Genomic DNA, 24,875 nt, shown 5'->3' with positions numbered 1-24,875 from the left:
TCATATTGCATTTTTTATAAAATTTAGTACATAATTTTTTAGACACTTGACAGTTAAATTTAAATATATAATTTGAGATATTTGATATTTTGGTATATAAAACAAAGAGGACATATCTGACACTCAAGTTTTTCAAATATAATATTTGGTAAATTTAAAAATAATAAAAAAATACTAATAAAATAATAGTTTTATAAACGACATTTAGATATCTTCAAATTTACCATATATATCATTATATTTTAACTAATAATAATATATCAAAAATTATATATTTTTAGAAAGTTTGATTTTTAAGATAAATTTAAGTATATTTTCTGTTTGAAATAAAATTAATATATTAATTCGAAATTTGAAGAGATATAAATTTTATTTCAGTACATAAGATTTTACTGTTTGTCAAAAAATTAATAAAAGATTTATGATACTTTTAAGAAATCTGTCATAGGTTTTCACAGAGATTACATGAACAACATCATCACATGTCAAAAGTTGTATTATGGAAATTCTCGTAACATTAAAAAATAAACGGAAAATCCTGTATATATAAAATAAACATTTTTTTGTAAATTTATGTAATTTAAAATATTTTATTTCTTTACAAATTGTTGTTTGGAATTAAATTTTGATATATTTGCTTACTTTTGTCCTAAACACAAGATTGAAACTATATATTTTTAAATAAAAGTGAATATGAATATTTTATATTGATCACTGCACAAGTCAAAGAATTTTGTGTTCACCCCAGCGTAGTAGGTTGACGAGGTCAAGTAAATAAAACGAATTGGGTTCACGAAATTATAAGGGCATTAATGAACCTCCGTCTGACCTTGAAGCAAGATGCACTGGGGTCAATATTTTCATTAATATTTCCGTTTGCAGTCGAATGTGTTTCTTGCCATATTCGATGGCGGCCCAGACAATCTCGGTTTGGTCGCAACAAATTATCATTAATTAACTTAAAATATTGCCTATTCAAACAACTTTATTATGAACATGTTTGTTTTTAAATCCACTTAAATATTGTTACTCAATTAGAATGTCTGTTATCGTAAAAGATGAATGAAATATTTTCATGGAAGTGAATCTCATTATTCAAATATTATATAAACAAATATTATGGACGACTGAAATGCATTTATTGTTTATATAATTATTGTTATACTTCACACAAAAGTTGAGAGAACAATGGAACCTCTTCACTTCGTATTCCAATGAAAAATTAGTCTTGAATAGATTTTCTCATAGAAACAAAACTGTTCCACACTCGTTACTTTCATTATTATTGTATTTTAATTAACGTCTAGCCAGGATTGTGGGAAAATAGTTCAATATCTATAATTACACATACGACAGTTTCCTGTTGTATAGTATATTTTTAGGTTCATTTTGAAGATGGGACTGTGATATGAAAATTTATCCGCTTATTTTAGAACGCGGTGCCGTTTCCTGTACTTCAAGACGAATTTTCCAAATGACAGTGTACGAAAGGATTTCTTATAATTTACATTGTAATGTGAATATGTGATAAACTGTCTAGCAACACATTTTTATGCAAACGGGCCTCAAAAAACTCAACTTACTGAGGAAACATTCAATTTTAAACTTACATACGTATTAATAAATTTCTAAATGAAAATGACTGAATAGATCAAATTCCCATAGTCGCCTACAATTTATCATGTGGGACAATGCTCGAGAAAATTATGTAAACTGTTCTGACATAGTTACATGCACTTTTAGGTGGTGTTTTAACCCGGTTTCCTGCGGCAGACTAGAAATCATTTAAATTTTATATTTCGATCTCCAGTGACATCAATTTTTAATTTTACTTGTCGAGTGGAATGTTAGGAAAAATTGTTCGTTTCCATTTTACACAAAGTAAAAGTTTTATAATCATCTGAAACGTGATATTTTAATTATTCAGTGATCTCTGATTTTAATTAAATTTCTGTGATACTCGGTTGTCAGTTTACAAATAAGTCTGAGCCTGAAACATAATGTTTTAAATTTTATTAGTTTGAATTCTTCACTGACAACAATTTTGAAATTTGCTTGTTTCAAATGTTTGAGAGAATTATTCGGTTTTACTTTATGCAAAGCAGTAGTTTCTCAGTTTCTTTCATTTGGAATAATTATTATTAATGATTCGGGCTCGACCGATACATTGGTAACGGCGTCGATAAACCAAAAATTTCATCATTTACCATCGGTAAAATTTACGCCGATGTATCGGCACTGTGCCAATGTCTTTTAATTTATTTACTTGACTATACTACCATTAGATCGTATTTTGTGAAGTTTCTTGTTACAGGAACTTAAACACTAATTTAAACGCCTAAATGATAAAAAGTAAATAAATAATTCTGCTGTCTACATAGATACTCTGTTTTCCGTACATTCATATAATAAATATGTGGAGTTTTAAAAGCTTTTTTGTAAATTTTTACTGATTATATATTGTTTTCTAAAACGTGCTGTCTCTTTTACAATAACCCTTTTCATTTTTTGTATTTTACTGTATAATTATGTACAATTTTGTTTTATGCTTGTGTTGCCAATTAATACCATTTGTGGTGTGTATAGAAAAATATATATTTTTGCTCAGTTTATAATATTTAATTAATTTTATGAATAATTTATGTTTTGAATAGTTGTATAGCTGCATATAATTTATATACAAACTAGACTGTGTTTTGTCTTTTTACAATGATCAATCATCAGCATCGGCAATCTTTCCCTCTTTGTTTCACAACCAATCATATGAAATATTTTTAAAATATTTTCAGATATATCAACATATTACATATTTTTTGAAGGTTTATTTATTCTGGCATTTTATTGGCAAATTCAATTATTCCATTTAAAATAAAAAACTGCATTGTCCCGAATTTTTTACGAGATATATTTTTGAGGCAAAGAGCTTCTATTTCAATAAATAAATAAATAATACTACATTTTTTGAAATCCGCCTTAAATATTTCAGAAATGGTTTGAGATAAAAAATGTGCTTTATAGTAATGAACGTTTTAAGAAACCATTGAGGTCTGGACACTCAGTCATAAATTTTTAACAGGTAAAACTAATTTTATAAGAGTTCAGATAACTATTATATATCAAAAATACAATAAACTTTTTTAATGTACTTTGAGACCAAAAAAATAAAATAGGAAGAGAAACGATATTATTTTTAGGTTTATTATAGGAAATATCTTAAAATAGGGCTATAAAATAAAAATTAAATCATCTTTGACAGTTACACATTGGTCTATTTCCAATTTCAAAATAATAGGAATTTATAGTGTGTCACATCCATTCGAAACCCACGCGTCTCTAATTTTATCAATCTTTATTTTTACCTCAGATTTATGTTAAAAACGGGCAAGTTTAAATACAAAACAAAGAAGATATTTTGGTAACAAAGCTTTTTATTTACTTTTATTTAATTAATTTAATATTAAATTAAAAATAATTCTGTTTTGTTTAATATTATAAAATGCCGTTATACTTGGTTGTTACAAACTGTAATATTATAATTAATTATAATGGTTTTGATGTTAATATAGCTTATTATACTCTCGCCAAATTAGTCGTTTACATTTAAACAAGTCAGCATAATTATCATGTCGTCTGTAACAATGCGTTAAACAAGACTATTAAACAAACCTCTCACATATTTTCCTCTTGTATGAATATATGTTTGTACAATAAAACAAACAAAATATATGTTTTATAATATTATATCATAAAATGTGATGAAACCCTTGCAGGTGTAATCAAACGGAATAACAAGCAACGAGTATTTATTAAAACGTTCGAGGAATAATTGCAGACTATTGTACGATTAATTTATTTTTATTCAATAACAAAGTTTAAAATTCTCTTTTTAGTTTGCTCACGCAAAATTATCATTAATGTATTTGTTACCATCTTATAATTTTCAAAGGATTAAATCCATCCAATTATCCATTTACTGTACAAATTGTCAAAGTAAAAAATGTGGGCACGTCTAATGATCATTTTAATTTACCTTACACTTTTTTAATGACTTATTAGTAAGAATATTTAATAATAAAAGAATGGTATGATGAATAAAGGCATATTTACCTTTATTATAATTTGCAAAATGAAGGCCAAACATTTGTTTATTTACATTTATACTGGCGATGATGCAATATATGTATTGAGTAGGCGAAATGAGAAAAATAGAATTGACAAGTGCGTTGAAAAATACACAATTGTTTTAAATTTAATAATAATAATTAAATAGGATATCTTCTTTTATTTTTAGTTCCAGTTTCTTTCAATCTTTCACACCATTGCTGATATTTTCCAAAAAAAAAAAAAGAATAAATAAAAATTTACTTCTAAAAATAAAAATATCAGAAACATTTAACAATATTATTTTTACAATTGATATTTTCTACAACAAAAGATTTCATAGTTTTCACTTCTTAAAAATATTATAAACATTTAACAATGTTAACCATTTTTTTTTCTCTGTAAAGTCACTGCCAAAATATATGGCAGTGGCGGCATATACTTTTAAATTTCCTCTAAAATTAATAAATTCATTTATGAATGCGAATCAAACTTTTTACATTAATCTATTACACTATTACTGATATTTTTCTAAAAAGAAATATTCACTTTAATAAAATAAAAATGCTAAAAACTATTTCAAAGATTTAACAATATTATTATATATTTTTATGTAAAATAATAGTTCTTTTTAAATTTAGTCAAAATACATGAAATTATATTCTTAAATTATTTATAAGTTAAATAATCTCATTTAAGAATTTGTATGTTAAGATTTCTTACACCATTTCTGATATTTTCCATAACAAAATACATAATTGTTATATTCACTTCTTAAAATCAAAATATTTAAGAATATGTAAAACATTTAACAATGTTAATATATATATTTTTTGTAAATTTCAAAGTAATGAATTTATTGTAATTTTTACCCCATTACTTATATTTCTTGAAAAAAAAAATAATTTTTTTAGCTTTCACATCTACGAATAATAGTGCTAAAATATTACAATTAGGGCCATTTCTGATATTTTCCACAACAAAATACTTAACTTTTATATTGCATATTGTCTTTACTTGTTAAAATTAAAATATTTAAGAATATTAATATATTTTCTTGTAAATATCAAAATATATAAATCAATTTTTTGTAATCAATTACACTATATTGCTGATACTCTTCAAAAACAATATTTGATATTATGATTTTCACTTCTCAAATAAAAATGTTAAAAAATATTACAAGCATTTAACAATGTTAACATATTTTTTGCAAAATAACAGTATTAAATTCAATCAGAATACATAAAATCAATGTTAATTGAATCTGACACCATTACTCATATTAAAAAAAAATTGATTTTATAGTCTTCACTTTATTAAACATTTTACTTACTTTTGTGAAGTAACAGTTACAAATTTAATCGAAACCACTCTTAAATAAATTCATTTAAGAATTCGAATCAATTTTTTGTAATCTTTTACACTACTGCTGATGTATTTGAATGAAGTTATTCAATTTTATAGGCATTTCTTAAAATAAAAGTACTTAAAAATATTACAAGCATTTAACGACAATGATGTTTATTTGGCATGGGTTTTCGAACCAATTGGTTACGTTCAAAATGACATTAACCTGAGTGTGTTAAAACAGAACGGACAGATGTCTATTACAACACTCAATGTAATAAGAGTATTAAAACCTGCGTTTAAATTTGAACCAAAGACATATATCAATCGTACGTGTTATTACAGATGTCTGCTTAAGTGTTTTATTACATCTTTGTACGTTTGCAGATGAAAAATTGCATCAGTTCAAACGCGATACAATAAATTGCATGAAACAATTTAGACGTAAGTTATTGCTTTCGTAGAAATCTTTTGATATTTGTTCTGTGCGAAATAAATTACCGGAGAACATTACGTATTGTTTATTTTACACCTTTGGCAAAACACCCCTGTAATCGGGCGTCCGTGCCCTTGTTGAACTTTGTCGTCTTTACATGCACAACCATGTAGGTAAATATCACCCTTAAATAAACATTGTCAACAAACCCTCCTCTAAATATTCAAGTGGTACTTCGAATCACATCTGGTTCGAAAGGAAGCAAGTAACCAGATGAATGAATACATTTTCCAGATTTGCCTTAACAGTTGATATTTTATTAAACTACTGTGCCCCTATTGTTAACGGACACATTTCTATAATTAGTTAATTAAGAGGCTAAAATTGTGATCATTAGCATCGTTGGTAGCACACATACGGGCCTAGGGTGAACTAGTTGTGTAATTAGAACAGATTTTGAAATAGGGGTCTTATCGTTTAAAACTGTAAACATAGTTTTCACTTTTCAGGGGACACGTGGGATTTCTTTGTTCGTCGGATTTGTTCAAGAAATCTATTTCCATCATTTTGTAATTCTGATTTGCATGTTTCATGAAAATTCCTTCCTTATATAGTATCTCATTAATTCATTTATTACATTAGATACGCATCTCAGAAATGGTGGTAAATAATTATAACATAAACCATTTTTTCATTTCAGCAACGATTATTTGAATTTATTATTTTACATTAACAAAATATTCATAAGCGACGTTAAAAAATAACTTTCACACTTTCAGTATTTTTTGTTGCAGCCATTTAAAATTCATAAATACTACATGCACAGTTATTTCCAACAAAATTTTCTAATTGTTTACTATACGAATTAGCGTTAATTTACATTTTACACATGTACAACAATAATGTATGCTACTTCTTTGTTAGGACTTATTACATGTTAATAGACCAAAACTGCTTAATACCTCACATCCTCTGTATTAATTGTATAATTATTATTATCCGTGAGAGAATCAGCAGAGAAGATTTTTTTACTCTAAACAAACGGCCTTAACCTTTATGAAAAATTTAAATTAGATTGCTTTATGATCGAACCATTTAATCTCAAATTAGATCGTACACTGGCACATATTGAGCTGCTATAAAGATAAACTTAAAATCAACAATAATATTTACTGCGTTAAAATATGGTATTCCTTAAATATTGTTTCTAAAGAATTTTTCTATGTAGGTAGATTGGATTGCAAGTATCTAGCTTCAATGACTAGCGGTAATAGTAAAAGTGAAGGTTAAAATAGTTTTTGCCGTGCACATTATTTTATACTTTGTCACTGTTAAGTAAGTTTATTTGGTCTAATTAACCGTTAAATTCCATTACATTTAATCAGCCGATATTTATTAAATGCCAAAACAATAATTTTGTAATTATTGCAGTATGTATTACCCACAACATTTCAATTTGCATTTTACGTTCGATTTTTAGTCAGTCGAGCGGAAAATTGTCTGATTTCTAGTAAATTATTAAATACCTAAACCAACCAATGAGTATATTTCATTATCATCGATTAAAAGAAACGAATTGCTTGGAATTCTGCTGATTAAATATGTGAATAAAATGACTCATTAATAAGAAAATTTTAAATGAAAAAATAGTAAAATATTTCTAGACTTTTTAATATTTGTGGCAAATTAATATAGTTAAACTTTTCTACATCACTTTTTTATGTAAAACTGTCGTACTTTCTCTGATAAGTAAAAAAGAAAATTACAATTCTAAAAATAACTTTAAGCTTTTTCCTATAAAAAACGAATACTAATAATTTTTTAAAGAATTCTATAATATATCAAGCAGAAATTTTCTATTACGAACTATGATGTCTAAAATTTATTTTATTTCCAAACAAATATTTATCGTTTGGACTAGAAAAATAGCATGTTTTTGCTATAAATCATTTAAAAATTAATATAAATGAGTTATCCAAAGACACCTTGATTGAAAACGAATAATCCTAAAATCCATTTGAGTTCTGATGTTAAATTAATTACGGTTTCGATTAGAAAAAAATGTTTTACAATAAATAACGTAAAATTATTGCAAATATTTACAGATTCGAGAAAACTTTAGTATCCTAATCAATTATATAAAAATTATTGCTATAAAATCTTTTTTATAGTCAAATCATTAAAATCTATTCTAGAGCTTATCGTTTGCTGTCTAGAACTCTGCTTATTTCTCAGACCAAACCAGTAAGATCCATTGGTTTGGTAAAGAAAAAAATGTTTGGCACAATCAATTATTTTTTTTTTAATTTAGTTAAAATTATCTAAATAAATGTAGAAACTTTAAAGCGCTACATTTATTACTAAACACTTTTTTATATTATCTTTTTCTAAAATTGTGGCTAAAAATCCATGAATTTCTCATTAAGAAAATAAAAAAAAATGTTTTAAACAAGTCCTATATATTATCAGCCACAAAATTTACAATAAAAAATATTTAATATTTCAATGTTAATATCTGCCTGGAGGATGGAGGAGTCCAAATTTTAACACTAGTGTATTTCTCTCACTGAATAATGAAAATTTGGTAATATTGTCTTTTTTTGTAAACTGCTTATTACTTGAGATATTTGTTCATATTTGTTAATTAGATAAAACATTTGTTTAAACATTACTGAACAGAAAGCTGCAGCTTCCCATAAATAATTTAAAAATTAATATTCAAAGAGTTATTCAAAGACGTCTAGATTAAAAACTGTCAATCCTAAAACCAATTTGAGTTCTGATATTAACTATAGTTTCAATTAGGAAAACATGTTTTACAATAAATAACGTAAAAATTACTATAAATATATTTAGAGTTCTGGCAAGTAAATTAATATTTTAAAATTATTTCAAATGAGTTTTTTTTTTCAAAAAGAAGTAATATGTAGAGATAAAGCCTTAAATTTTCGCAATAAATATTTTAATATAATTTTAGAGTTCCGGTTATTAAATGAGGATTTTTTATAGTAATCATTAATTTATTATTAATTTTCTTTATATACGAGTAAATAATGTAAAAATTCGAAAAAAAACTTTGGTATCCTAATTAATTATTTAAAAATTATTGCCATTAATGCAATCTTTTTTATGACAAAATCATTAAAATCGATTCTAGAGCTGTCATATCCACTGCTTTGGAAAAGACACATGCAATTAATTTTTTCAAATTTACTAAAATTATTCAAAAAAAGTAAAAACTCATTTATTACCAAGCACTTTTTCAAAAATTTCCCTCTAAACAAGAGAGAATAAATGTAGGATAAAGTTGATTTGGTAGAAATCATTGAACTTTGAAATGAAATATCTTGAAATAACTGTTTTGTCAGATGCCCTGAAGAAAGTCCAAGTATCCATTAATACTTCTTCACAGTCTTCGAGTTTCAAAGTGTGAAACTATTATTTAAGTTAAGTAATTTTGAAATAGTGTAGTTATATACTCCATAATTCACGAATAGTGCTGAGTTTCTGTAACAAAAGCCATGCACTTAAAATTTTAGTTACAGAAGCGACTCGGGAGGAAATGCAAGACGTGCCGACTTAATAGAAGTTCGACCGTATAATTCATTACGTCTTGGTAAACAAACAACTAAAAATTAAATATTGACATTACGTATGCAGTTACTGGTTAAGACCGACACCTTCAGAAGTGACTCTTGCCAATGTCTTAAGATTGGACGAGCATCTCGGGCCTCGTCTACCATTAAATTGCTCTTCAATTGTTAATCAGCAACGGTGGAACAGCTTGAACATACACTTAAATGCAATCATTTAATAAAACACGATTCCCGCTGCTTCGACCCAGTTCCATCCATCCAAAGACAAATAAGTCAAATTGCCACATACGTGGCTGAGGGTGAAAACCTCATGCTGGCCGTCTATTCAATCAAATAGTAATGAAGTAGTGCATTGTCACTTTCGTAACTTACATACATGTAGGTGTGGACTGGAAAACAATGAAATGTCAGTACGAAATAATCAAGTTCTTATCAACGGATTGATTTAATCGGTCCAACTAATTTGGATTAAATATACTGGCCAATAAAAAACACACTACTAAAATGGCTAAAAATGTTTCTTTTCATTTTATGAGTAGGATTTGATTCTAATTACTTTAATTTTGGTGTTATGAAACTGGAAGCCCGCTTTAAATGTGATTATGAAGTCTGCGTTAAGTATAACAAAGATAAACCTTTAAAACAATGGAACGCAATAAGTATTTTGACACAATTTATTCGACTTTGAGACATAATTTTACCATTACCACCCCTAGAATTTCAAGAAAATGTATATTAAAGTAGCGACACTCTGCAACACTTTCGAAATTCCTGCGGCCAGATTTGAAGGTTTCATAACGAAAATACATTTTTGCACATTAAAATGAGCCATTCCAAAAGAATAATTTAAAGGTAAATATGCACCCCATTCAAATGGGCTGCGGTAACGTCCGTAACAGGTTCAAACCCCAACACTACCAATGAATATATTCCGAGAAGCAAGAATCTCTACCTGCTGCTAAGAACTACGTAGTTCCACTTGGAAACGGGTCATTCCATCGAAAATCAATTACCATTTGGAATTTACCGTGGATGTGAATTAAATTTTAAGCGTCGAAGATCAGTAATTACCGTTGAATTAAACTAAAGTGCCGATCCCAGAATTTTAATGAACGAATATTTTAAATTGCTTCGACATTGAAATTGTTGAACATTTGCAGAAAATGGCGACTCATTTAATTTATAATCTAATAAACATTTAACATTAGTATTTATGAGTTACTGTCTATATTTATATAAGTTAAATATGACCATAAATGTGTCCTGCAAAATTGTGCAAACTTCACTTTCTCGATTAGTAGTTTGAACATCAAATAAAGTTTCAACGTACGTATTAGTTTGTAGTTTGTGGAATGTCCCAGGTATGTAGGTAGTAAGCAAGTAAATTCAGCGGTCTCCGGGATAAATTACAAAGGTTTGTTACCTAGAGATTCGTTTTAGTAAATCAGCGACTCAAGATTGCCAGCAGATGCTAATTCCCGGAAAACCGGCAACTATTTATATTTTTTTACACTGAAAAATAGTTTTGTCATACGTACCAGACCTTGGAATTTAAAAAGAAAATTAAAAACAACCGTTCCAACAATATTTATTTTCGTACTGAAATATTGTAGTTAAACACTAAACAATTTTCGTTGCGGTATTTAAAATTTAAATGTCTTCGACGGCACGCAAGAGTGACCGAACGAAAAACGGCTCAATTAAAAATTTTCAGCATGAATCAGAGCCATCGATTAACGAACGAATTAATCGATGGAACAGAACCCAAATCAATTTTTCGAATTGGTTACCTCCGGCAAGTTCGACGCAAGATTGTTGTTGGCGATGTTATCCATGTTAGTCGACCACCAGATTCACGCACAATTCAGCAAAGTAAGCATTTATACCGGGATCACTGTTTCACACCATCACATCGGTACAAAAGAACAACCACTTGTTTCGGAACCGACCACATTCCTCGGTACCGCGGCCACTGATTCAAACATAACGTACGTCGGGTCACAATTTAATTTTTTTATTATTATTTCGAATTTTGGCACCCCGTTTTCAAGCGGTTCCGTGAACCGTACAAGTCATACGCGTCGATTAGTTCTAACCTCTTCTTCGGAACACCTTGCCATAGAGCGTCCGTCCACTATTCTTGGGCCTGGAGTCGAACTAGTGGTTCAAGAAAACGTTCGCAGCACACTGGTCGGAGGTAAAGCTCCGCCGGCTGTGTTCGAATAAGACAGTGCGGTGCGCGCATGTTCGTCCAACGTTTTTCTGGGGTTCAAAGGACCAAGTTTCGTTAATTTTATTTTTTTATTTTCGATTTTTGCTTTTTTAAAGAGTCACTTCGTTTCGTTCTTGTGTGAAATAATTCATATCAAAAAAACGATTCTTAACTTAACATTAAAAAATAAAAAAATATATTTTTATTAAATATTCATGTGCCATTAAAATGGCACTGTGTGGGTTGATAAATAATATACGTAATATATAATAATTGAGTATTAATTATCAACCAACACAGTATTACTAACTATCTGAAATTTATCACCTATAAAATTAAAACATAAATTTAATTTTTTAATAATTATAAAAATGAAAATATAAAAAATAATAATATAATAAAAAAAGGATATAATATAATATAATACTTTATTAAAAATTTTGGTTTTGCTTAAAGTAGTACCCTACACAATAAACAAATATAATGTAATAAATTTAAAATTTTTATTTCCTTTATAATGGTAATATTTCTAAACAATGGGTAGATTTTGTTTTACTTTGAAACTTCGAGTAATAAGCACTCTTCGAACAGAATATCCACATATCAAAATTTAATCGTTTCGCCGAAAAAATACCCTAGTGCTAAAATTAGTAGACTTCCCCCCTTTTCATCGGTGGGACAGGTGATGGCCTTGAAATCTTAAACAAGAACCAACCCTTATTATTTATTATAGACTCGGATGTTGCAGATAAAGACATGAATGTGTAAAAACATTTTGTAAATTGTATATAACTAATTCTTATGTATGGTGCTTGATTTATATGTGTCCCTCATGTCTCATCATCTTCCAATTAAAGTCTACGACTTCGATTCACAATTGTGAGGTCTGTCTGTATGGAATTTTCAGTAGGAAAATAAAAAAAGTCCTATATATTATCAGCATCAAAATCTACATTAAAAATATTTAATATTTCAAAGTTAATACCTGTATTGTCTGAGGAATTCACACTAATGTGAATGATTAAATGTAGTTAAAAAACTTAAATTTTTGTAATAAATATTTTAACATAAATTCAGTTAGTTATTAAATTAAGATTTTTTATAATGATCATTAATTAATTATTAATTTTCCTAATATATGAGTAAATAATATATAAAAATTATTGTTAAAAATGTTCTTTTTGTAGTTAAATCATTAAAATCGTTTGTTGTCTAGAATTCTAATCAGTTAGATTGGTTTGAGAAAGAAAAAATTACTTGACACATGTAATTATTTTTTTTTTCAATTTTACTAAAAATTTTCAAATAAAGATAGAAACTTTAAAACTCCACATTTATTACCAAGCACTATTTTATATACATTTTTTCTAAAATTTCCCTGGAAACTTAACAAGACAGAATAAATATATGGTAAATTGATTTCATAGAAATCATTATTAAACTTTGTCCTTGTTATTCGAGATATTTGAAAGTTTCAGACTAAAAAAACTATCTATAAGCACCTTAATTAGATAAGATATTTGTTTTAACATTTTTAAACAGAAAGCTGTGAGTAAAATAATTTAATAAAAAATACTTTCATTTTAGATTCTACGTATTCCTCTAAACAGTATTTATCTTAAATTCATTATCTATAAAAATAAATTTAATTCATTTTTAAACATACGCAAAAATAATAATAACTGCATGTTACATGAAATATTTCATTAAATATTTGTCTAAAGTGGTGTGTTTATAAATTGAAGATTTAATATTTATTATCTATAGAATTAAAATATTAATTGCATTATACATATATAATATTAGTACTATAAAATAAATCATTATATACTATAAAATAAATCATTATATGTTGTATTAGGGATTAAAAAAATATTACTTAATCTGTATACTTTAATTCTCAGTGTTATAATAATAAATGTAAATATGTTTTTAAATCTATAAGAACATTACTTAAATGAAATATTTCACTTCAATTGTTTAAGCAGAAAAATGATTTTGTTTTGGAATATTTCAATTCAAAATATATTTTCTGTATTTTAATAAATATAATTATTTTTATTGTTTTCGTTAACCTTAATAATGGTATCGCCTGTGTTTAAAAATAGTAGAAATGTAAAATTTATTTTCCATAAAATTAGAACATAAATTTAGTTATTTTTAAATACATGCTAATTATATGAACCATTTAAATTGCCATTAAAAATTTAATTTAAGCCAGAATATTATGGCTTAGTCTTAGTACTTTCATTTTTATTGCAATCTACATAATTAATTATTAATAAAATACTTTTATTTGGTGGTATTATCTGAACAGTAATGTCTTTGTATATTCAGTCAATTTCATTCACCTTTAATTTACAAATAGTAAATTTTTATCTATAAACTTATAAATTTAAATATTATTAACCTTTAACAGAAACTTTCATTTTTTTCCAACTATTCCAATAAATTTATCAAATTTTAATTTACCTTTAAAGTGATATTGTGTGGGTTTATAAGTACATGGTAGACGTATAAAATTTATTATCTATAAAATTAGAACATAAAAATTAATTATATGAAACATTTCATTAAAAATTAGTGAAAGTGTTCTCCAAAACTAATGTTAATAAACAAATTAATCCTTAAAGGCATTTTGAAAGGAAATGCATCGAATTTCAAAGATGAATAACTGTCTCCGTGAGTTCGCTAATAATAACCAGTTTGACAAGTTATTATAATACACAGATCATTAATTGATTCTGTAACATTAGCATTAACTACGCATCTACTATATTTTCAAATATGTTTAAAATGTATGTAATTATTTCATTCGAATTTCTTTAATGATTATAGTTTACTTGTACGTACAAGACAAATTGTCTACATTAACTTCGATTTCTTACTGTAATAATATCGTTGTTAATCGTTTAAGAACAAGGCTGGATTAGCAAATACAATTAAAGCAGGTACACATTTACTAATAAATTAACTGGAAGAACATAAACACAATTTACTTTCAAAATAAAAACTTTCGAAATGAATACGATACCGTCTACGGTAAATTAACATATTTGTAATTGAAAGTTCGTTATGCAAATAAAATCAACCAATCAATTAGTTACCAAAGGATGTCACAATTTCACAGAAGCTACCATTTTCTATAACGATCTCAAGTTCAACTTCAACAACAAATGATATGAATAATTAATTATTCTGGTAAAATTTCGTTTGGCTCAGGTTGATGACCTCCCTCGTCGAATATTCAATATCGTGTCGAAAACCGCAACAAATAGTATTCACCCTATAGACACGTTATTAGAAGAATTTCTTTACTATGATAGTAATATTAGTAATACTAATAAATTGTTTGTTTAATATACACTTATGGAAAATGTTTTACTTTTCAAACAATTTCTTATAACATTTGAGTTTATGAAAAATTACTAATAACATAATAATTAAAATGATTTCTAATTAGTTCAAGAGAAGTGTTGGCCACAAAAATCGTCATAAATTACTAGATCTCCAATAAATTGTTACTTAATTAACCGTAGTAGAAATTCACGAATCGATACACGCAAACACACTGTCATTAATGAAAGTATCCGTGGAATTTGCAATTATAAATTCAAGCAAACCAAGCTCAAATAATATATACTTATATAGCAAGGATCTATTATTTGATTTAAAAAAAAAAAAATTAGCAAGTAATCGATTATCGTTATAGACTTCAACGCTTGGGCGAAAATGAACCTCATATCGATTTCCACATTTACCAAACAACTAATTTATTAACTACGTATCATATTTCTTATTTACTCTGTATCGGCTTTAATGAAATTGTTAATATACAATTACTTGGATGAGTAATGGTGAAGATGACAAATTGTTGAAATTAATGTGTTCTTTACATGAAGCATCATTAATTTTTTTGTAATTGCATGTTGCTTATCGGTCAGTTCTGCATGTTACGAGCATTACAAAAATGAAGGTGTGAATAGGTGTAAAATTTAATTAAAAAGCTTATTAATCAATCAAATTAATTACTAGGTGTAATTTTTTGAATACATTTAAATCTAAACGTTTTTTTAAAACGAGTTATCAAATAAACTGCAAAATAAATACGGATGTCAGTGACCAAATAGTGGATGTTGTCGTCTCATCTCAGTAACTACTAATCAAATAGATGTAGAAAAAATATTATTAACAACAGTCGACATTAAAGAAAGGTGGAAAATATTTAGGTTTCTATGATGGGTGCTAGAGGGTTAACAAGAAAATATTTCTAATTTATCAATTAAAGGTGCATTACACACATTTAATTATTTATCTTGAGAACATATCCATATTTTTTATCATAATTTTCTTGTAGTATCTCTTAAAATAAAATGATGTGTCACACTCAAACTCTCCTAATTTGATTTAGAAATCTGTAAACATACTCTCAATAGAGTTTTCTTTGATCTATCTTCTATATTTCATATTTTTTTACATTAATCGTTAGGGAGACTAGTACGACCACTCTATAGAATTAGCAAATTTTGTAATATCAATTTATCAGTTGGCTTTCAAAAGCCTTTCAAAGATTTTTTTAAAAAAATAGGGACTCATTCAATGCCTGAAAGTAGACAATCGTTAAAATCTCTTACACGGTTAAATATAGGGATTCTCTCCAAAATTTCGACTTATCGATTTAGAATATAAAATAGCATAAATATTTAATTGAATCATTAAGACATTCATAGCAGTGCTTCTAAAATATTTCTTTATTATTTAAATACATTTTTACTGTGACAATACTATCATAATTTCAATTATTTTCATATATTAATTTCTTCGTTTTTCAAATAAAATTTCTAAGAAAATAGAGTATTTGAAATTGTTGGTTATAAAAAGTATTTAATTTTTTATTAAGAATTTTACGTTGATAATTTAAATTTCTAATATTAAAAAGTATACAACAAAATTATTTATTAAATCTTAAACGATTTTGGAACCTTCTTATATAATATTCCGTTGCTGAGAGTCGAAAAATAATAAATCATGAACAAACGAGCAACAATGGGGTATCCTATCTATATTGATGTTGCGTTGTTAGCACACGGCCAATATGAGAGGTGCGTTTGTTGGAGAGTGCAGACTCTTATAATGAGCGGCAATAAGGTGCACAATGTAATTTAACATTCAAACACGAATTGGAATGTTTTTAGAATGTCCAACGGCCGATTTGTCCCGTACCAAAGCGATCCGAGACGATGATTAAAATTTTCTTGAAGCCGTTTCGTGTGGCTACTACTTGTATGCAACACGCTATATTCTATATTGAATAAATATATTTTAGATTTGCACGAATTTTTAGCATATACTTATTCGGATTCCGACAAAAATAGTATTTATGACAGACAGACACGAACCCTCAGTAAGTCAAGTGTGATTGTGAATAATTAAGGAATTGGCTGAAAAATTTTCTTTCCCGTTTATTCTAAAAAAAATCAAGAATACTTATCCATTTTTGTACTCTTGCCTTTTTTATTTTATTTTGCAAGAAAGAAATTAAATTTATTGTAGTTTTACTCATTGTCATTAACAAAGAATAATTTAAGGAAACATTGTTTTTCTATTTGTATTTTATAATACTAAGTAAAAATGAATCTAGAATTCGTCACATTATGGTCATTATTGAAAACTGTTACAATTACCAAAACACAAAAATAAAGACATGAATATTAATAATGTGCAAAAACATTTATTTTGATTAATTTTACGATTAACTGCTAACTAGAAAGTCGAATCTTGTTTATCTTATGTACATAAAACATTTATTTCTAATTGTTTTTCTTATTAAGAAAATAAATTTTGAATACATTTTAAATATAATACTATATACAATATAAAAAATTATATTTCAAGATTAAAGACCTTAAAATTAATATAGGCAATATTATTATAATTTTATTTAATAAGTTACGAAAGTTCTACAAATCCTATAAAATTTAAATAATATTACATACATATATTTTTATTACAGATTAAAAATAATTTTTATTACATATTATTTTTTATAACATTGAAGAACATGACATTAAGGTAAAATATAATAATACTGTCTTCTTTTTTAAATCGACTTGTACTAAAAACCTTCTTTGCATAGAAAATACTTACAAAAGAAAGTACAATAAAACTAAAAATGTGAATAGAGCTTATTATGGAAGACGCAGAAAAATTAATTAAAACTGTAAACGAAATGAAATGAGGCATATGTATTTATTCTGCTATTTTATTGTTTACTTAGTCGTTTATTAAAATAATATTTCAATTTGACTTACAATAAAACAAATTACCAAGGAATTTATTTTAATTATTTTTATTGTAACTTCGAAGAAAATGAAAAGTTTACATCCATCCAATGCATCATTACCATAAGATAAATAATTATGTTTCAAATAAAACGCAGACGTAAATAAATTCAACTACAGACAAGTAGATTATGCAGTGATAATATAATAATTTTGCACAGATTGAATGGAAATAATTTAAAAATTTTGAAAATCTGTGCATAGATTTTGAATGCATTTAATCAACTTCTTCAATAGTTGGACCATCATGGGCCCCTGGTGTTCCACCTCTTCCGTCACCTCTGTGAAGTTTTGTCATTATTGGGGAACAAATTTTTGTCAGTTCCTTTAATCTATATTCAAACTCGTCTTTTTCAGCAGTCTGATTCGAATCAAGCCATTTAATGCAATTGTCACATGCTTTTTGAACTTTATTTTTATCATCAGCGGATAGTTTATCTCCGGACTCATCGATTGCCTGTTTAACGCTAAACACGTAACTTTCTAATCCATTTTTGCTTGCTACTCTTTCTCTTTGTTTATCATCTTCTTCTTTATATCTTTCTGCATCTGCAAGCATTTTTTCAATTTCTCTTTGAGATAAGCGTCCCTTATCATTCTTAATTGTAATTTTCTTTGATTTGCCTGTACTCCCTTCTACTGCTGAAACGTTAAGGATGCCATTTGCATCCAAGTCAAATGTGACGTCAATTTTCGGTATTCCACGAGGAGCAGGTGGAATTCCCGATAAGTCAAAAGTACCTAAAATAAAACATTTATGTAATACGTCTAACAGTTAAACTACAGAGAACTTAAGAGTTCTCATTATCGATTTGATCATCGTTTGTTAACTATACTGAACGAATACGTTAATGAACAGTTGGTGTATTGTATTTGAAAGGCTTAGTATACTAGACTATCAATTTTGATAATCGACAATTAAAAGTATTAATTATTACCTAGTATATTATTATCCTTTGTCATCGCTCTTTCACCTTCATACACTTGAATTGTGACTGCAGGCTGATTATCAGAATACGTGGTGAAAGTCTGCGTTTGTTTACAAGGAATTCGTGCATTTCTCTCAATAATCTTGGACATAACTCCACCGGCGGTTTCGATGCCGAGCGATAAGGGAGTTACGTCAACCAACAGAACGTCCTGAATCTTGGAGCTCTGGTCTCCGCTGAGGATTGCGGCTTGCACGGCCGCTCCATATGCCACCGCCTCATCCGGATTGATACTTAGATTTAGGCTTTTTCCGTTGAAATAGTTCTGCAAGAGGGATTGAATTTTTGGTATTCTAGTCGAGCCACCTAAAAGAAAAATAAATTACTATTTAGATAATAATACATAATATTATATTATAAATCCTGATATACAATTATTGGAATTTTAACATTTATTGCAGTATAATATGAGAATATTTATATGATAATATACAATAATGGAAGTTACGTTTAATCAAAACTACTCACCAACTAAAACAACATCATGTATTGAAGACTTGTCCATTTTTGCATCATTTAAAGCCTTTTCAACTGGAGAAAGTGTGCCTTTAAATAAATCAGCATTCAATTCCTCAAAACGGGCTCTCGATATCTTCGTATAGAAATCAACGCCATCAAACAAGGCATCTATTTCCAATGATGCTTCTGTACTTGAGCTTAAAGTTCTCTTGGCGCTACGAAAACAATAATTAAAAGTATATAAATAGATATAAGTTTTGTATATAAACACCGTTCCGCAGCCGTTCTAAGTCTTCTAATTGACCTGGGATTATTGGTCAGATCTCTCTTATATTTCCTTTTAAACTCTTCGGCAAAGTAGTTTACGAGTCTGTTATCAAAATCTTCGCCTCCCAAATGGGTGTCTCCTGCAGTAGATTTTACTTCGAATAATGATCCTTCATCGATGGTCAAGATGGACACATCAAATGTTCCACCTCCCAAATCAAAGATAAGCACATTCTTTTCACCACGAAGATTTTTGTCCAATCCATATGCAAGAGCAGCCGCTGTGGGCTCGTTGATTATTCTTAATACGTTTATGCCTAAATCAAAATCATATTTTATTGATTAATGTTTTTTATTTTATTTGAATATTTAAACTTATTTAAAGAGGATTATTTTTTTAATTTAATAAAATAAACAACGTGCAAAACAAAATATTTCTACGTAGTTTAAATTATCCAGTCGTTTGTATTGGAATTCTTTCCTAAAACTTATTAACATATATAACATAGATTGTCAAGTTGGATCAATATACTTTGTATTAAGGTAGCAAGAAAGAAAAATCAATAATGTCCCTAGTGACTATGTTAATACATACAGGTTTAGACCAATCAGTAACTGTTAGTGCTAATGGCTTAACATTTTTTTGTAATCTCAACTCAGTGTTAAAAATTGTTCATTTTTATGGTCATGCGAATTACTTATATTCATAAGTTACTTTTCTTCAATTAAAAATAAATGTTTGTAATATTCCTTATGTAAAAAAAGAAGTTACAATTAATAAAAGCTGAATTGTCGTAAACTAAAATAAAATCTGTAGGGGTAGCATCATACCTGCAATCATGCCGGCGTCCTTCGTTGCCTGTCTCTGGGAATCGTTGAAGTAAGCTGGAACCGTAATAACGGCATCATGAATACTTCTTCCCAAATATGCTTCAGCCGTTTCTTTCATTTTAGTTAGGACCATTGAGCTAATTTCTTCAGGAGCAAACTTTTTAATTTCACCTGAAAGTACGTTATTTGTACAAAAAACGAGTCATTAGGAAAAAGTCGCTGACCTTTAAATTCAACAACAATTTTAGTTTTTCCCCCATCATTGATGACTTTGAACGGCCACAATTTCAAATCGGTCTGTATTTTAGGGTCGTCATATTTTCGTCCGATCAGCCTCTTTGCATCGAACACAGTGTTACTGGGATTCATCGCCACTTGATTCTTTGCAGCATCACCAATGAGTCGTTCGGTGTCGGTGAAAGCCACATAGCTGGGGGTGGTTCTGTTGCCTTGATCATTGGCGATGATCTCAACCTTCCCTGCCTGCCATACTCCAACGCAGGAATAGGTGGTACCCAAATCAATACCAATAGCCGGTGCCATTTTAAAAGATTCTAAAATTGACGAGAGCAATCTACTGAATGTTGACAATCAGTATTTTGACATGATTCGTGACATAAGCGTTGTAATTATGGAAACAAGCTTGTAATTAGAAATCTTATGAATTTTGTTACTACGAAACGTAAAGTACAAAAATAGGTTCTAACAATTAAATTTACAATTTTCCTAACCGGCTTCTACAAAGTTACTCAAAAAAATTCTTACTATACCACTAATAATTACTATAATATTAATATTTAGTAAATATTATTTAATATTATTTAGGTGAACTTTAACATCAATTTGAAATATTAAAATTTCATTACATTATAAATAATAAACTACTCTATACTTACCAACTGATTATGTAATGTTTTACTTAATTTCACAATAAATTCACTCCAAGGCTTAATATTATGTCGCGCTGCTTCGCTGCTTTGAAAACTGAAATTGTCACATATCAACAAATGTCATTTTATTATTAGTTATTTCAAATAAGATTTTAACTTACCTTAGGATCTTCTAATTCTTTCTTTAACACGCATCACAGTACAAGTGTGATTTGGATGCGCACCTTTTTATTTTTCACATTAAAAAAACATTTCTCACACAGAATTTGTATTAACTTTGAATTTGACGTGTTTATATCAATGTTCCAACTAAATTTGAATTCGCACACTGCGCTTTTTATTTAAACCCGCTTGACGTGATTCAACTATGTCGGTAAATGTCGGGCATACTATCGATCCCTTATTAATTATTAATTTAATAAGTTCCAAAACGGCCGTTGTAATAAAAATATAATATTTTGATTATAATATATAATTTATGTATAATTAATACATATATTTTAATCTAAATTAAAGAGTTTATATTTTTACTTATTACATTTAATATATTAGTATTATTAGTGAATAGTTTTTCATTCAGTTTCTCAAAATCAGATCCAATGCACAATTTTGGTCAGCAGAAATGCAAATTTGTCTCAGACAAATTGCTTATAATCAGTAGACGATTTTATTTATAAGTACCGCGTAATCAAACCAACTAATCGCGCGATACATCCCACGCATATCTTCTTTACTCGAATCGGATCTTTGTCAAGGATGTTGAAATGGTGATTAGAAAGTTCTGCAGCATCTTCGCACAGGATGTTACGAATATTGCAGTCACTACTGCTATTGATTGTATTTCGAATGTAATTTATACTTTTTTACAATATTACATGGCAGGGCATATTCTTTAAATAAGCATAATTTTATGAAATTTAAATTTACATTTAAAATTTTAACTTATTGTTTTTGAACTTACCCTTTTCAGAAGAAAATTTCTAGGATTTCTTATTCTTCTTCGGCGCTTTTTATTAGATTTCAATTTGCTGGAAGAATTAAAAGGTTTTTGGCACATTTCATCAAACATGTTAACACCAAATAACTAATATTGCACTGACTTCTGATCATCAGTAAGTAATTTAATATGATATGAAAAGCCGCCTACTATATACATAATTTCACACATGCTGTGATGGGCAAGATGTTATCGAAAATTAACACACCATTTAATTCGATATTCAGATACACTATAATATACAGGGTACTAAAAAAGAATAATATACAAATATTTAAAGACCAAAATAAGTAGAATAGTCTTAACAAACAAGCAATGGAGGAGGAAGGTTAATCTTTTTTACAACACCTTTTTTACATTGCAAAAAGTTACACTTTTAATCATAGTACATCGTGATACACAGGTTACTTTATCACAGAATTATTTTGTATTTTTTGTATGGTCCTATAAATGGGATTCTCACCGAAACGTGACATCTTATCTATATCTTCAGTTTCCCACAAATCGTATTTTTGGAAGAATTCACCAAAGATTGCGTGACAACGATTCGATGAGCAAATAGTGCTATTTATCTGTATTTTCTAGAGCAGAAGAGGAAAATCTAGAACGGATCGGACGACGAGTATACTGAAAAACCGATATAGGAATTAGTGCTTCTCTTTTTTGTAGAACTCTCCAGAAGCAACTGCTTGCTCAATGAGTACAAGTCTTAAATACTCTTGATTATGTAGCAGGATTAGTTCTGTTTCCCAAGATTCTCGTTTTCATTCTATGTATGCGGATGGTTCCACCCGAAATATTCATGTTAATACCCATGTTTTACGTCGACTAAAATGCACACATTGTGATGGAACCGATAGGTTGATGGTCTTGTTATTTTGTAAAACCGATTAATATGGTACCACAAGTGTTTTCATAAATTTTCTGCAAAAGTCAATATGTGATCCTTTAGAGGATTTTTTGTACCAAAGGTAACAAACGTAGTTCTAGCATGATGGAATTCTAGTTCACTTTTCGCTTTCCGTTAGAAAACATTTAGATGAAAAATTTCCTCGTAGAAAGATAGGAGCGAACATATATCCAAGATTCTCTAATTTAAATTCTTAGATTTCTTTTCCATTTTGCATTGTGTGGAAGAATAAAGAAGATATAAAAGTGACCTAAATATTCCTACTGGACTATTAGATTAACTAAACACGCCGTAAATTTTACAATGATAATGACTGTGAACAGTAGAAAAGGCAACACGATTTCTTTTGTTTATAGAAAATTTTACACAATATGAGGCATCATGATAATGGCAAAAACGTCTGCATAAATATCTAACGTTCTCCAAATAGAGCATTTCAAACACCCACAAAGGGTAGTGATCAAACTGATAAATCACATTGACAATAAAAATAAAAAACAATAAGAAAAATATTAAAAAGAATAATGGTATTGAAACAGTCTGGACTTCAAACCTGCCTGATAAAATATGTACTTCTCTAGTTCTTCTATATTTTCTACTACAATATTTGGCAGTGAGTTGCATCAGCTGTATAATCGACAATAACTACCGGCCTCTAAGTTTCCTCAATGAATTTCATAGATGCTTTTGTGATTCAGATTACCTACCTTCTGACAGGGCTTAACATTTAGAGATTCAATAATCAAATTCAATCTGACAAAATTATTTGCGTACATCTAATTTTGATGATCCTGCTAATTAATTGAAACTCCTTAATAATTTTGTAGTTGCAGACAAGTATATTAGGTCGAGGCAATGGATTTCATACATCACATTATTTATTTTACTCATTTTACACTTTATACTAATAAATTTTAAATATTGTTTGCATCTCTCTATTTTACCGTAATTATAAAAAATAATATTCAGTTATTTCATAGTGTATATGAGAGTTGAATTTTCGTAGAACTTTCATTCATTATTGTATATGGACATATGTTCGTGATATTCAGTGTTTAATCAAATATTTTATATCGAATGAAAAAATCTCTTTCATAATTTAAGTTTTGGGAGAAAATAAAATTGATATTTTTTATTTTATTTTTACTTTCTAGCGGGTACAGTATTCAAATAATCCATATATTGAAAATAAAAAACTTTCGTCTTAGAGCCATAGGCAGAAAAGCGATTCATAAAATTGTGGTAAATGTAAAACGTATTACCAAATTTAATGAAATGTTTGACGGTTCTGACGTCCATGATGCGTAGGCTGCCTGCAACTGAATTATCAGGTAAAGGTTAAACTGAAGTATGGACTGAGTGAGGCTTACAGGAAGTGGGCAATGATTTTCAGTAGTATCGAAATGTCTCCATTTGGACTGTTTGCCAATTGATGTGGATTGTAATAATATTGTGTTTGGAAATCAGCGGAGACTTCTAATTTCTCTACTGGGATG

At 28.0% G+C, this 24,875-nt stretch overlaps 2 protein-coding genes across 5 annotated transcripts in view; both read right to left on the bottom strand.

Annotated features, from left to right (window-relative positions):
- LOC109608436 (tight junction protein ZO-1) overlaps positions 1-11,638 on the bottom strand; it is a 28,205-nt gene extending 16,567 nt beyond the window's left edge. Inside the window, exon 1 of one of the 2 annotated variants that reach the window (XM_049967543.1) lies at positions 11,274-11,638. In XM_049967543.1, the coding sequence (XP_049823500.1) occupies positions 11,274-11,318 (45 nt within the window). In that variant the 5' untranslated portion in view covers positions 11,319-11,638. The remainder of the gene's footprint in view (positions 1-11,273) is intronic. The other variant, XM_020024862.2, reaches the window with a different exon arrangement.
- Positions 11,639-18,028: 6,390 nt separating this feature from the next.
- LOC109608429 (major heat shock 70 kDa protein Ba-like) lies at positions 18,029-21,761 on the bottom strand. 3 transcript variants are annotated; one of them, XM_049961407.1, is made up of 8 exons: positions 21,634-21,761; positions 21,479-21,566; positions 20,807-21,159; positions 20,583-20,753; positions 19,756-20,068; positions 19,494-19,699; positions 18,975-19,331; positions 18,029-18,777 (listed from the first exon to the last, which is right to left on the bottom strand). In XM_049961407.1, the coding sequence occupies exons 3-8, from the start codon at positions 21,123-21,125 to the stop codon at positions 18,254-18,256; spliced, it is 1,890 nt and encodes a 629-aa protein (XP_049817364.1). In that variant the 5' UTR covers positions 21,126-21,159; positions 21,479-21,566; positions 21,634-21,761; the 3' UTR covers positions 18,029-18,253. The 3 variants fall into 3 exon arrangements, with proteins under 3 accessions (XP_049817364.1, XP_049817365.1, XP_049817363.1); XM_049961408.1 differs by having other exon boundaries at positions 20,807-21,156; XM_049961406.1 differs by having other exon boundaries at positions 20,807-21,136.
- Positions 21,762-24,875: the final 3,114 nt, after the last annotated feature.

The sequence above is a fragment of the Aethina tumida genome, chromosome 1 (assembly GCF_024364675.1).
Source record: "Aethina tumida isolate Nest 87 chromosome 1, icAetTumi1.1, whole genome shotgun sequence".
In the NCBI taxonomy this organism is placed as follows: Eukaryota; Metazoa; Arthropoda; class Insecta; order Coleoptera; family Nitidulidae; genus Aethina; species Aethina tumida.
This window is presented reverse-complemented; position numbering and strand designations above follow the sequence as displayed.